Below are 13,305 nucleotides of genomic sequence, written 5' to 3' on the forward strand. Positions count from 1 at the left end.
TCTAATGCTAGTATTTTTCAGGTTTGCAGCTAGTATTGCAGAATTACATTCCTTCTCTGTTGCAGATCCTGAGCTAACCATACCATATATGCAATTTCATTTCTGCATCCAATTACTCCAGTAGGTACGAGTGATCCTTATTTTATGCAAAAGAAGACTGAGGCTCAGAGAGGTGAAGTGAACTGCCTATTTAAATGGATTGCCTTCGGGCTCCTGGGTGGCTTAGTCGGTTAAGCGTCGACTTTCGCTTAGGTCATAATCTCGNCCCTAGAAATAAATAAAAATATTTTTTAAAAATAATAAAAAAAATAAATGGATTGCCTTATTGAAGCCATGTTTTTTATTGCTTCCATCCAACCCTGCTGAAGGGTTCCATGGGAAGAAACCCTAGAATGTCTTAGTGAAAATTAGCTGTTTATTCTTTTTACTTATTCTATAAATATGAATGTTTCCCATGGCAGGCACTGTGGAGGCTCTGGGGATACAGGGTGAATGGGACAGAAAGAGTTCCCTCCCCCCTGAAGATCTATCACAAGAGCCAGGCATAAGGCAAACAAAGTACATTTGATTGCAGTTCTGATGAGTATTATTTATTTCGTGTTTTCCTAGGTCCCCATCTCTCATCCAGTGGCTGAAAACTTATGATAATTAATAGAAATATAGAGCCCGTAATAATAAATGTGCCCTCGGCAAGGTCTTTCGTATTTTTTCTTCTTAACACTATAAGTACCCTTGTTTATTCCAGTGACCACTGAAGGTTAGAACAGGGGGCTGCAGGACTCGGGTAAAGACCGGGTGTGTTGAGGGGCACCTGGGTGGCTCAGTCGGTTGAGTGTCCGACTACAGCTCAGGTCGTGATCTCATGGTGCGTGGGTTCAAGCCCTGCGTTGGGCTCTGTGCTGACAGCTAGCTCAGAGCCCAGAGCCTGCTTAAGATTCTGTGTCTCCCTCTCTTTCTGACCCTNTTCCTGAACCTTGGTTTCCTTGTCTACAATATGAGGGAGCAGGTGTAGGTCTCTGAGGTTGCATCATGCTTTGGGGTGTCTCTGAGTCTCTGCCGGACTGAGATGGGGGGCTCTGGGGAGCCGAGGCCGAGACCAGAGCCAGCCCCTGACCGCCCACATCCTGCAGGAACACCATGCTCAGCCTTTGCCTCGAGAACGCAGAGCTGAAAGAGCAGATGGGAGAAGCAATGTCTGACGGATGGGAGATAGAGGAAGACAAGGAGAAGGGCGAGGTGACGGTGGAAGCTGTGGCGGCCAAAGGGGGTCTGAGTGAGAACAGCCTTCAGGCTGAGTTCAGAAAGCTCCAGGGAAAACTGAAGAATGCCCACAACATCATCAGCCTCCTCAAAGAGCAGCTGGTACTGAGCAGTAAGGATGGGAATGGTCAACTTAGTCCAGAGCTCCTTGCACGGCTGGCCCGGGAGATCGACAGAATGAACACAGAGCTGGTCTGTTCTCCCGAGAAGCCACGAGGCCAAGAAGAGGAGCCCGTGACCATGAAGCCCTGCCCCAGACCCCAGAGCCTTGACCTGGGGGCCGCACTTGCAGGGGATGCCGATCAAGTAAGTGTGGGATTAGATGGGACGAAAGGCCCTTGGAGAAGGGCTGGAGGTGACAGTTCTGTCTTACGGGTCAGGAGGGACTGAGAGAAGGGCACCTTTGCCCCACAAGCAGTCGTAATGATGCTCCTCACACGTTCAGCCTTTAGGAAGGCATTTACAACATTATCCCATAAATATTACTTGAGTAATTAATTTTTCATAAATATTTCTGGAGTGCTTCATTTTCCAGATAACACAGTAGGTACTGGCAGCAGGCAGTAAGGGCTGGTCTCTGCCCCTTTAGTGCTCAGAACGGTGGGAAGAGACAGGGCAAAATGGATTATTTCAATAGGATGCGGTAGAGTGATGCCTGGGGGTTAAGGCAGCCCAGACAAGCAGTGTGTAATGACATCTCTCCCTTATCACTGCCAATTTTGTCACAGCTCACACACGTGTCTGCTCCTGAGCCTCAGGAGTGGCTCTCGGGGTCCTCATAAGGGGAGGGGCTTTGCTGAGGGTTCAGTAAATGGAGAACATAGAGGATTCTGAGAGCAGGGAGAGATGAGTAGAGATTCCTACCCCTTCGCTTTTTAACCATCGAATGAACATTCACGGAGAGCTCCTAGTAGACTCTACTGGCGATTTGCTACTTGCCGTAGATACAAAGATGAATAAAACATTAGCCCAGCTCTGCAGGAGCTCGGTCTGGAACGCAAGCAACTGCCAAATGGTGTGAGGAATGCTGTGACAGACCCATGAACAGAGTCCTCGGGGCTCAGAAGGGGTGGTGGACGTTCTGCTGCATGGCTCCTGACCTCAGACTGCCCCGGTCCCTGTGCTGGCTCTTTCCACAGCTGGATAACCGGCCCCAGGCCCAAGCCCCTGGGCCTCAGTCAGAAGGTAGCCTTCCTGGGTCCACCAAGCACCTGCGCTCCCAGCTAGCGCAGTGCAGGCAGCGCTATCAGGATCTCCAGGAGAAGCTGCTGATATCGGAAGCCACGGTCTTTGCCCAGGCCAACCAGCTGGAGAAATACAGAGTCATGCTTCGTAAGTCTTAGGTGCACCATCACCCAGGTGCCTGTCTTCTCCCTGAGAAGCTGCATGCTCTGCAGGCCTCACCTTTCGTCCCCAGCCTCAAGATCGATCTAATCCTGACCATGGTCCTAGAGCTGTGGAAGGTGGATGTTTAACTTCAGTTTGCACCTGGCAGAGAGGAATAAAGAACAAAGCAAGTTTGCAGGGAGTGTGTAGGGAGGGAATGGGCTAACGTTTAGGTTTGCTGATGTTTTTCATGTTTATTTTTTGAGAGAGAGAGAGTATGTGCATGAGCGGGGGAGGAGCAGAGAGAGGGGGACAGAGAATCTGAAGCAGGCTCTGTGCTGACAGCAGAGAGCTCGATGTGGGGCTCGAACTTACGAACCATGAGATCATGCCCTGAGCTGACGTTGGACACTCAACTGACTGAACCACCCAGGCGCCCCTAGGTTTGCTGATTTCTGGTATAGTCAGCAAAATGCCTTACCTCTCTCCACATACACTGATAGTTTCTCTCCTCCTCTTGGCACCCAATCCTATTCTTCAGAAACACATCACCATCTTTGGTCTAGAATCCATGCTTTCCAGGAGTGCCTCGGTGGCTCAGCCAGCTGGATGTCCAGCTTCGACTCAGGTCACAACCTCATGGTTCATGAGTTGGAGCCCCACGTCGGGCTCTGTGCTGACAGCTCAGAGCCTGGAGCCTACTTCAGATTCTGTGTCTTCCTCTCTCTCTGCCCCTCCCCCATTCCCTATGTCTCTCTCAAAAATAAATAAATATTTAAAAAAATTAGAACCCATGCTTTCTGATAGAAATGTTCTATATCTACATCACATGTGCTTAGGAGTCATGCTCGTTCAACTCGGGAATTTTATTTAATGTTAATTAATTTAATATGAAGGAATCCCGTGTGGCTATGTTACTGAACAGTGCAGATCTCGATGCTGCGTTAGGATTCTAAGTCAGTTCAGCTCCATTCATGTATTTACTAAGGGTCTGTGGATAAAGCCCTTGCTAGTTTCACCGGGGCTTGTAGGGACAATAATATATAATACCCAACTTAGAAAGGTCTGGTCTCTACAAAGGCTCAGGGATCGTAGGTGAGATCAGCGGCGGCAGACGGAGGCTCAAGCTGGTGGAAGGAAGTCCTGCCCAGAGTGGGTGGTCTCTTCTCCCACTTGAGTCCAAAGACAGGCCCATCCCACTATGGCCCTGACCTCCCTACCTGCTGAGGGCATGTGCCCCTGAGGTGTCCCTGAGCTGCATGTGGGCAATTCAGACCCTCTGCAGCGCCCTCTGTCTCTTCCCAAGCAGGTGAGTCCCTGGTGAAGCAGGACAGCAAGCAGGTGCAGGTGGACCTCCAGGACCTGGGCTATGAGACCTGTGGCCGAAGCGAGAATGAGGCAGAGCGGGAGGAGAGCACAAGTCCGGGTAGGAGCGTGGGGGCGGGGCTTACCTGTCCGCCCACATCCGGGAGCTGTTGGCCAGTCCCACTCCTGATGGGCGGCGGGGTGGGGGGTGTTGTAGACGGAAGGGGACCAGAACCAGAGAGGGGCAGGAGACTTTGGCAGAGAACTCTAGCCCCAAATGAGGCTGAGTGTGAGTTTGAATTTCTATAGTCTTCAAAATACTGCCGTTAATTAAAAGGGGGGGGAAAAAGTTCCATCCAACAGATTGTTAGATAAAGCTTACTTTTTAATGAAAAGACCAGATGCGCTCACCCTAAGTTTAAGCAATTGCTTTTCCACGATCAAAGGGCTTTGTAGGGACACCCGCCAAACAGAAACGGTGAAGAGAAGAAAAATGCTCAGCACAACAGGTGACCTGACCTGCAGGGCTGGTGGGTGGATAAGAGGAACCATGTGTGGGCGCTGGGGAAGTGCAGGGCCGAGTAAAGGTCGGGGTCAGCTTTTGCTCACGTGATTATGACCCAGCCCGGAAGCGGTTTCCAGCTACAGCAGGATGGGCGGCTCTACTCAGGGAGATGTCTTTGTCTGTTCTCAGAGTGTGAGGAACCCCTGCTGGACTCACCCCCGGCCAGCGCCCCTGGGAAGAAGCCCTCGGAGAGCCCTCGGGGGAAGCAGGAGTTCCAGGCGTGCGGGAAGTCGGAAGACACCTCTGTCCTCCACAAGGACATCAGAGACCTGAAGACCCAGCTGCAGAACGCCCACAAGATCATTCAGAACCTCAAGAGCCGGGTGCGGTCGCTCTCGGTTACGAGCGATTACTCGTCTAGTCTGGAGAGACCGCGAAAGCTGAAGGCCGTCGGAGCCCTGGAGGGATCCTCCCCTCAGAGTGTCACTGACGAGGATGAGGGGTGGCTCTCTGATGGCACGGGGGCGTTCTATCCCCCAGGGCTGCAGGCTAAGAAGGATCTGGAGAGTCTGATCCAGAGAGTGTCCCAGCTAGAGGCCCAGCTCCCGAAGACCGGGGCGGAAGGGAAGCTGGCCGAGGAGCTGAGGTCCGCCTCGTGGCCTGGGTAAGGAGGGCACTTCTTGGACCCTTATTTGACTGATGACGGTTAAGTTTGTGCTTGAGGCTGGGTAGCCCAGGCGGGTCGCCCAGGCGGGTCGAGGAGAGAACCCATCGGGGCAATCAACAGAGTACTTGTGTGCATGCCAGGCCTAGAGCTGAAGAGAGGACAGCTGGGCCCTGCCCGGAGACAGCGCATCCCAGGGTCTCCTCTCAGGAACCTGTAGGTAAAATGCCAGGGTATGTGGTGTCGTAGTAAGACTCGAGTTGGACTGCTTGGGTTTGACTCCTAGCTCTGGCACCTTCTAGCCACACCACTTACTTGGACCTTCAGGGCCTATTTTTTACCTATTAAATGAGGATGGTAAGAGAACCTGCCTCAAAGCGTGGTTATTAGGTGTAAAAGAATTAGTACAGGGGTTCTTTGGGTTTGACTCAGGTCACAATCTCATAGTTCATGAGTTGGAGCCCCATGTTGAGCTCTGCGCTGGTGGCTCAGAGCCTGCTTGAGAGGGATTCTGTCTCTCCCTGTCTTTCTGCCCCTTCCCCACTTATACTCACACTCTTTCTCAAAAATAAATGAATAAACATTTGAAAAAAAAGAATTATAATTCTTATAATTACATGACACATATTAAGTTCTCAATACTATCTACCATAACTACTATTGGTATTGGTACTTTGTGTTGAACAATACTGGGTATACTTCCATCTCGGTATGTGTCCTTGTTATCTGCACTGAGTATCAAACCACTTAAAAGCTTAGTGGCCTCAAACAATAATTCATGTGGATTGGGCTCAGCAGGGTGGTTTTCACTGGAGGAGTCTCTCATGCAGCTTCCCTCAGACAGCGGCTGGGGCTGGAGTCATCCCAAAGTTCTGAGGGGGGTGGGCGTAGCTTCTTCAGTCGCATGGCTAGTGATGTGGTGCTCCTTGGCATCTCTCTTTCTCCACGTGGCTTCTCGTCTTCCGGGGTCCTTCTTCCTGGCAGGGGCCTCTCATAGTATGGTGGTCTCAGGGTAGTTGCATTTCTACATGGCAGCTGGCATCCAACAGACCGGAAGTGGTTGTTGCCAGGACAGTTAAGAGCTACATCTAGACGGGGCACAGTATCACTTCCACTAGAGTATCTCGGTCCAAGTGGTCACCGAGCTTGCCCACGTTTAAGAAGGTGGAGAATAGCCTCTACCTGCTAATGAAAGATGAGGCAAAGGTGTGTGTGGGACAGGAATTTGTGTGATGGTCGTCTCTGCAGAGTAGCATCCGCCATGTTATAGATGGTCTTTGAAACAGAAGGCATGAAAGATTCCACCCAGACTCAGGATTAAGTCATTCCAATGACTGGATTTATTTTTTAGTATTTATTTGGTATCTGTTTAGTGTTTATTGAGTAACAACTGTGAATCTACCCTCTACTGATCCTTGAAGGACTATAAACTTTGGCACTGTATTTACCTCCACAGAACTTAAGATCTATTTGGACATACAACCAACATATATAAAACAGTGTCAGAACAAAGGCATACTAAGTTGTTGTTGTCATTTGTCAGAGCAAGATTTACTCTTAAATACCATCTTTGGTTTATGTGCCAGAATTCAGCTTGTGAGAGCGCCTTAGAGATATTCTCACAGAAATCTCTACAGAAGCCCCAGGATTTAATATTCACTCTTTTTCATTCTTTTTCCTCTTCTCTCCTGCATTAGGAAATACGATTCCTTGATTCAGGATCAGGCCCGAGAACTATCCTACCTACGCCAGAAGATAAGAGAAGGGAGAGGTATCTGTTATCTTCTCACCCAGCATACAAAAGATACGGTAAAATCTTTTGAGGACCTTCTTAGGAGCAATGACATTGACTACTACCTGGGCCAAAGCTTCAGGGAGCAGCTCGCCCAGGGAAGCCAGCTGATGGAGAGGCTTACCAGCAAACTCAGCACCAGTAAGTTGGCCACAGGGCTTTGGCACACTCCCAGTCACTCCCACGGCCTTTTAACCCATCTCCTGCTTCCACTCCCTTTCCCAGGGCCCTTACAGGGTCAGCACTGGCTGGTGGGGGGCATTGGGGCAGAACGTACAGGGTTGGAGAGGCCATGTTTGTAGCTGCAGAAATTTGAGCACTGGTAGCAAGTGGCCGTTAGGGAAGCAGGTTGTGTCCACTGAGTGCTAAGGGGGAGAAAGGGAGACAAGATCAGAGGACCTCATCCTAGTGAAAAGAGCCTGACCTGAAAATTGGAAGACCCAAGCTGTGGCCCAGATGCTGCCATTAACTTGCTTTGCTCAATGGCTTAGCCTTTCAGTGTCTCTGTTTCTTTGTCTATTGAATAGTATCATACGTGACTATAGTTCAGCTATGGGTAAAGCACCCAGCCCTTGGACATGGTTTCGGTACCAAATGTCATAGTGCAAAGGCTAGGAATATTGGTTATTATTGGAGCCCTTTACTTTGAAAAACTTTCCTGAGAGCCCCCGAGGGAATACAGCAGGATGAGTCTTGGGGGCCAACCATCCCCCCATGCTGGTGGCAGGTACAGAGGCGGGACAGAGCAAGAGTGCGTTCTGCATGAATGCTGTGATGGGACAGAGAGCATACATCTGGGAGGCCGTCTGTGGCAGGCTTGGAAGTTAGAATGTTCCGGAAAGAAGCTGGGCAAGTGCCTTTTAAACTTCTCTGCATTGATTCAGGGCAGAGAAAGTCACGGTGCCAGTCACCACGTCAGGGGAGGTCTGCCTGGTGAGCTCAGGAGAGTCTACAGGTCTCCCCTCGGAGGCCACGATCTACAGCCTTCCCGAGTAATTCTCCTAAGTGTCTGGGACACACACGGAGGAGTCAGCATCCTGTACCCAAAGAGGCTCCTGCACTTACAATGGGGGAAGTGGGACCTGTTTAGTTTCTTACAGTTTCTTTCTGAATTTGGCTTGCAGAGGATCATAAAAGTGAGAAAGACCAAGCAGGACTCGAACCGCTGGCTCTCAGGTAACTTGAAATAGGATCTGATAAAGGAATCGGGAACAGGGCCCAAGGGGTCCAGGGTGAGTGCAGCTTCACAAATCAGGGGGCGGGAAATGCTGATTGAATGAGTTCCTTCATTCATGAAACGTCTTACTGTTGTGTTTAGCCTAAGTCTTTACTCTTTTTTGATACAATTCTGTTGATTTCCATTTGCATTTTTATTTTCCAGACCTAGAGTCAGTCTGACCCACAAGTAAACTAACCCAGTTTCAGGGGTCCTTGGCACCCCCAAGGCCCTCCCCTTGCCTTCCTCCTGTGTGTTTAAAGACGAGATGTGTACTCTGCTAAGTGGGCTCATCCCGAGTTGAGTTGGCAGCTGGCTTAATAACCGTCCAATTTCCTTGGGGAAAAAAAAGAATCAAAGACTCCTAGTACCATTCCTAGGGGAAAGGCCTAGATGTTGCAGATCCCTGGGAGGCTACAGTGCCTTAGGAACCAGTTTTCAACGAGTCACTACAGATAGTCTTAAAATGTGCAGTAAAATATGGGCTCCAAACCCATCATAGCCCCTAGTTCAGTCCCCTTGTGTCAGACACGTGCTTTGAGGCCACAGAGTGCTTCTCAACATGCATGTGGTGAAGAACAGTGTTTTATCTTTGTTTTCACACATATGCGCTGTGCCCGCAACCAACCAGGTGATTCCACTTGTCCTGCTCTTGGTTGTCAATGGCAACGCTTGCCTCCAATTTCTGTGCGTCTCTTCTTAGAGACTGGGAACCAGCGGGCATCGGACCACAGCTCTGCTAGGGCCATGCCTGGAGCAGCGGTGCCTCGAAGAGCTGCCCGAGTGTCTGCCTGTCCCCAAGTGCCATGCGGCCAGTACACTGGGTGGCTGTTGCACCTCTACCCCCTGCACTCCACCTCTTCTTTGCTCCTAATCAGAGATGGGTTGTTTCCATGGTTCTTCACAGGAATGATTCCCTTGACTTCTGTGGCTTTCCTGTGTGTCTTCGTCACAACTAGCTGGTCCGGTGACCTTGGCTTCACCTCTTGTCACCTCCACCCCACAGGCTCAGCAGGGAGCTGCAGGAGAAGGAGAAGGTGATCGAAGTCCTGCAGGCCAAGCTGGATGCCCGGTCGCTCACGCCCTGCAGCAGCCACGCCTTGTCGGACCCCCAGCGCTCCCCCAGCACCTCCTCCTTCCTGTCGGATGAGCTGGAGGCCTGCTCTGACATGGACGTCGCCAGCGAGTACACACAGTATGAAGAGAAGAAGCCTCCACCCGGTCACTCAGGTAGCCTCTGCTTTCTGAGTGGTACTGCTTTTACCTAGTCTGAGAGAAGACACGCATAACCAGGCCTCGGAGGTCCACCGGGGAGTGTACCGGGCTGAACGTGGCTGTGGGACCAAGCGCCAAGCACAGGCCCCCGTGGTGTGGGACCTTTGCTCTGCTCATGACTCTGCAGGGTGTCACTGAGTCTCCCCTGGATGTGCGTGCTGGTAGGCCCAAGGTGAACCACACAGGGAAGAGGGAGAGGATCCTTCCAGACCTTCCTTCCCTGCTGCCCCATGAGCACAGACGGTCTGACTGACTTCCGTCTTAAAATGGGGCGTCTCACCCCTCCTACAGTGACCTTGCTATCTGCATTTCCCGAATGGTGTGCCCCGAGTACCTGTCTGTGTTCACAGATGCTGTCGGGCCTGCCTGGTATTTTGGGAGGCGCCGTTCTCATGGTCCGAGCCCCACCATCTCCTCTGAGGTGGCTTGCCTCACTAAGGGAGCTCTCTGTGAGCCAGAACATGAAGCCTGCTCTCAGTGCCTGTGCTTGGTGCTTTCCCGGAGAGCCAGGCTCCGCCCTGGTACCCCTTGGCTAAATAGAAGGCCAGGTTCCCGTTCTGTGTAGACCACCCAACATTTTCTTTCATTCATGGGTTTTGTAGATACCATCCACCATTCGAGTCATTCTGCTGTACTGTCTTCTAAACCATCAGCAGCCAGTGCACCTCAGGGGGTTAAGGCCGAACCCAGCAGCAACCCCACCAGCTTGCCAGCTCCCCAGAGCCCCCCCCAGGAGGCCAGCCAGGCCCATCCAGGTATGCGACAGCCAGCACGGCGGGAGCTCTGTCTCCTGTCCCTCAGCTGCCTGTGTGACTCATCGTCTGGGACCAGTGTTTCCATGGTCACGGGCTTGTGTGCCTCAAATCCTAGATGAAACCAAGGGACCATCCTAGTTCGCTAATTGTGTCTGAGTTTTGTTTTAAATATTTTAGAAAAATCAGAAATCTACAACAGCCTTTGACCTGTGTACCAGCAGTTTTGACTGGCAGTTGGCCAGTTGTTTTAAGCTAAACATTTTCATTTCTTTCCTTCATTTCACCCTGGGGAGCAGAGGGGCCACATGTTTCTCCCAGGATTACAGCAGCCAAAGCTCCTGCTCGCTTATAAGTGACCTTATATCCACACTGTGGCCTCACCAGCCTACTTGCCTGGGGGTGTGCTTTCCTCTTACAGCTTCACACTGGTGATGGCAGGGAAGGGCAAACCCTGTCCTCGCCTCCTATCTCCTGCCACGACTGGCTCATTTGTGTAAGGCAGCCCCGGAGAGCACAGTGCTTTCCTTCTACTGCCCCGTCCCTCCCGAGAATAAGTCAACCAAAAGCTTAAGAAAGGGATGTGTCTGACAGTTTCTGAGCCTGGGCTCCAAGTTTCTCAGGCAGAGCAGGCAGCAGCTGGCCCAGGAAATCGTGGGGGAAAGCTGTTTGCCTGGCACCGTGGACATCTGTCTGTGTAAATGCTCTGGGGTCAAACAGAACAGAAGGCCAGGGGGGTTAAGATGAGAATGCCTCCCTGAAGGATGCATGGCCTGTGTCACTTGGCAACGGGGGTGTCTTTGTGGTGTCGCTCTGATAGCGTGTCAGCATCCTGGGGTAAGGGGTGTGATTTAGAATGTAATCGTCTCCCGTGGGAGACATTCTCCACAGGTCAGTCTTGGTTTGTGCTCCCTCCACGGGCTACCTGCCGTGTAACTGTTTGTAGGAAAGAGGAGACAGAGTCAGACAGCAGCACATTCCAGGGTTCCTAAAGTCCCATCTGAAGCTGGGCTGTATAATGGTCAGCTGTGAAGATGTTTTTAAATGCAACCCTCCAGGCCCCACTCCCCAAGTTTGTGATTTCGTAGATCAGGGTCTGGAGAGTCTGCACATATTAAGAACTTTTCCTAAGTGATGCAAACACCCAGACAGATACGCAGGCTACTGTGCCGAAGTCGCTTCAGCAGGACCTTTACTTTTCATTCGGTGAGTGAACACATTGATTTGAGAGTCAGAGGTTTGTTTCTGCTGGAGTCTTGAGTTACAGGCCTTAGGAATACACGTTTCTCCACAGCCCTGGCCCGTTCCTGCCCTCCTCGGGGCGAGCCCTCATGCTTTCAGAAGAGTTCAAGGTGTAGGAAGAGTCTTGTCACAGGGGCAAGGGCCGATGCATGCCCGGGGTGCTTGAGAGCATTGAGGCACGCTGACCTGTCTGTGCCCGGGGTGGCTGGGCTGGGCTCTCGTAGCTGCTGGGGCTACAGTTGGTACAATTGTCTTCTGTAGCCAGCAGTTTCCGAGATGAGCAGAGAATGTGCATGCAGGCTATCCTGGCAGGGGAGAAGGTGGGGGTCGGCCAGGCCAGCCTCTTGGGTAGCAGTGCTCACCCCTCGCCGTGTCAGCTGGCTCCCCGAGGAGGTATCTGGTCAGGGAATAGTCTCATCTTCTCAATCCCTTACCCTTCCCTTTCTCTCTTTCTTTCTAATGACGTGTCTCCTTTCTCCCCAACTTTCTAGGCCTTCATTTCCCCTCCATCCCCTCGCTGGCTAGCCTTCCCCGGGCACCTCTGCCCTCAGCTCCGCCCCGCCTCCTGCCCTTCGGCGCCACTGGCCCTCCCCTCCTTGGCCGCTGTGAGGCACCCGTGGTCTCCTTGGCGCAGGCCCAGCAGGAACTGCAGCTGCTGCAGAAGCAGTTGGGAGAAAGTGAGCACTTCCTGCTGCATTCGTGTGCTTGGGAACGGCCGCCTCGCCCTGTGTGGCTCTGCATGGCTTTGGCTTTGACAGCGGAGTCTTGGACCGCAGCATAGGGCGTACGCTTTGCCAGTGGATGGCTGAGGGTTGGCTCTGGCTGCTTTTTTTGGAAATGTGTTTACTGTTACCCTTCTATGCGTGTGTCTCATCGGTTCATCAGGCCCCAGATGGGGTCCTGTCCCGCTGCAGACAGTGTGGGGCCCCACCAAGTATGCTGGAGCCTGGTGACGTGTTTAGTGGCAGAGCATGAGAGAGTTCATGTGCCGTGCCTCCGCGAGACACAGCGGCCATAAAGAAGATGGCCACTCTCAGGCGGGTTTCTCTCCATGCCTGTTCTGTTCTCCTGCTGTGAAATGCTCTTAATCAAGTTCAGAACCTGACACCATCAGGTTGAGGGCAAAAAAGGTAGTAATGGGTTCAGAAGAAGTGACAAAACCCATCTTCCTATTGCACAGGGTTCATTTCTACCCCTGGACAGGTGACAGGTGGGTGGCCAGGACCTGAAGCACAGGCTGTGATATCTGATTGAGAATTCTGCTGCCTGACTTCCAGGGATAATTGATCTTATCGGGTATAGACTGTCCAGCCATCTTTTTGGAAAGATTTTGATATATGTATGGGCTGGAGGCCTCACCACAAAAAATGTTCCATGAGATCACTTAGAGCTTAAAAAAATAAGAAAAACCTTCACGTGAGGAATTTGCCTTCTAGCGATGCTTAAAAAAAAAGAAACAACAACTAGGGGCACCTGGGTGGCTCAGTCAGTTAAGTGTCCTACTTCGGCTCAGGTCATGATCTCACAGTTCGTGGGTTCGAGTCCCGCGTCAGGTTCTGTGCTGACAGCTCAGAGCCTGGAGCCTGCTTTAGATTCTGTGTCTCTTTCTCTCTCTCTGCCCCTCCCCCACCTGTGCTGTCTCTGTCTCAAAAATAAATAAACTATAAAAAAAATTTTTTAACTAGAAATCAGACTGAAGTTACCTTAAAACCACATTCTGGGGGTGCCTGGGTGGCTCAGTCGGGTAAGCGTCCAACTTCAGCTCAGGTCATGATCTCACAGTTCATAGGTTCGAGTCCCGCGTCAGGCTCTGTGCTGATAGCCAGCTCAGAGCCTGGAGCCTGTTTCAGATTTTGTATTTCCCCTCTCTCTCTGACCCTCCTCTACCTCTCACACTGTGTCTGTCTGTCTGTCTGTCTGTCTCTCTCTCTCTCTCTCTCTCAGAAATTAAAAAAAAAAAAAAAACCC

At 51.4% G+C, this 13,305-nt stretch overlaps 1 protein-coding gene across 11 annotated transcripts in view; it reads left to right on the top strand.

Moving 5' to 3' along the window:
• Positions 1–13,305, top strand: part of LOC144234341 (myomegalin) — a 189,231-nt gene that overhangs the window by 155,440 nt on the left and 20,486 nt on the right. For 8 of the 11 annotated variants that reach the window (XM_077767682.1, XM_077767740.1, XM_077767733.1 and 5 more), the window contains 8 exons: positions 1,131–1,566; positions 2,400–2,592; positions 3,896–4,012; positions 4,586–5,060; positions 6,758–6,993; positions 7,977–8,028; positions 9,075–9,298; positions 9,946–10,098. In XM_077767682.1, the coding sequence (XP_077623808.1) occupies positions 1,131–1,566; positions 2,400–2,592; positions 3,896–4,012; positions 4,586–5,060; positions 6,758–6,993; positions 7,977–8,028; positions 9,075–9,298; positions 9,946–10,098 (1,886 nt within the window). Of the gene's footprint in view, positions 1–609; positions 667–1,130; positions 1,567–2,399; positions 2,593–3,895; positions 4,013–4,585; positions 5,061–6,757; positions 6,994–7,976; positions 8,029–9,074; positions 9,299–9,945; positions 10,099–13,305 lie in introns of those variants that run through there. The other 3 variants (XM_077767645.1, XM_077767691.1, XM_077767699.1) reach the window with 2 other exon arrangements.

Source organism: Crocuta crocuta, unplaced genomic scaffold, assembly GCF_008692635.1.
Source record: "Crocuta crocuta isolate KB4526 unplaced genomic scaffold, BGI_CrCroc_1.0 scaffold180, whole genome shotgun sequence".
Classification (NCBI taxonomy): domain Eukaryota; kingdom Metazoa; phylum Chordata; class Mammalia; order Carnivora; family Hyaenidae; genus Crocuta; species Crocuta crocuta.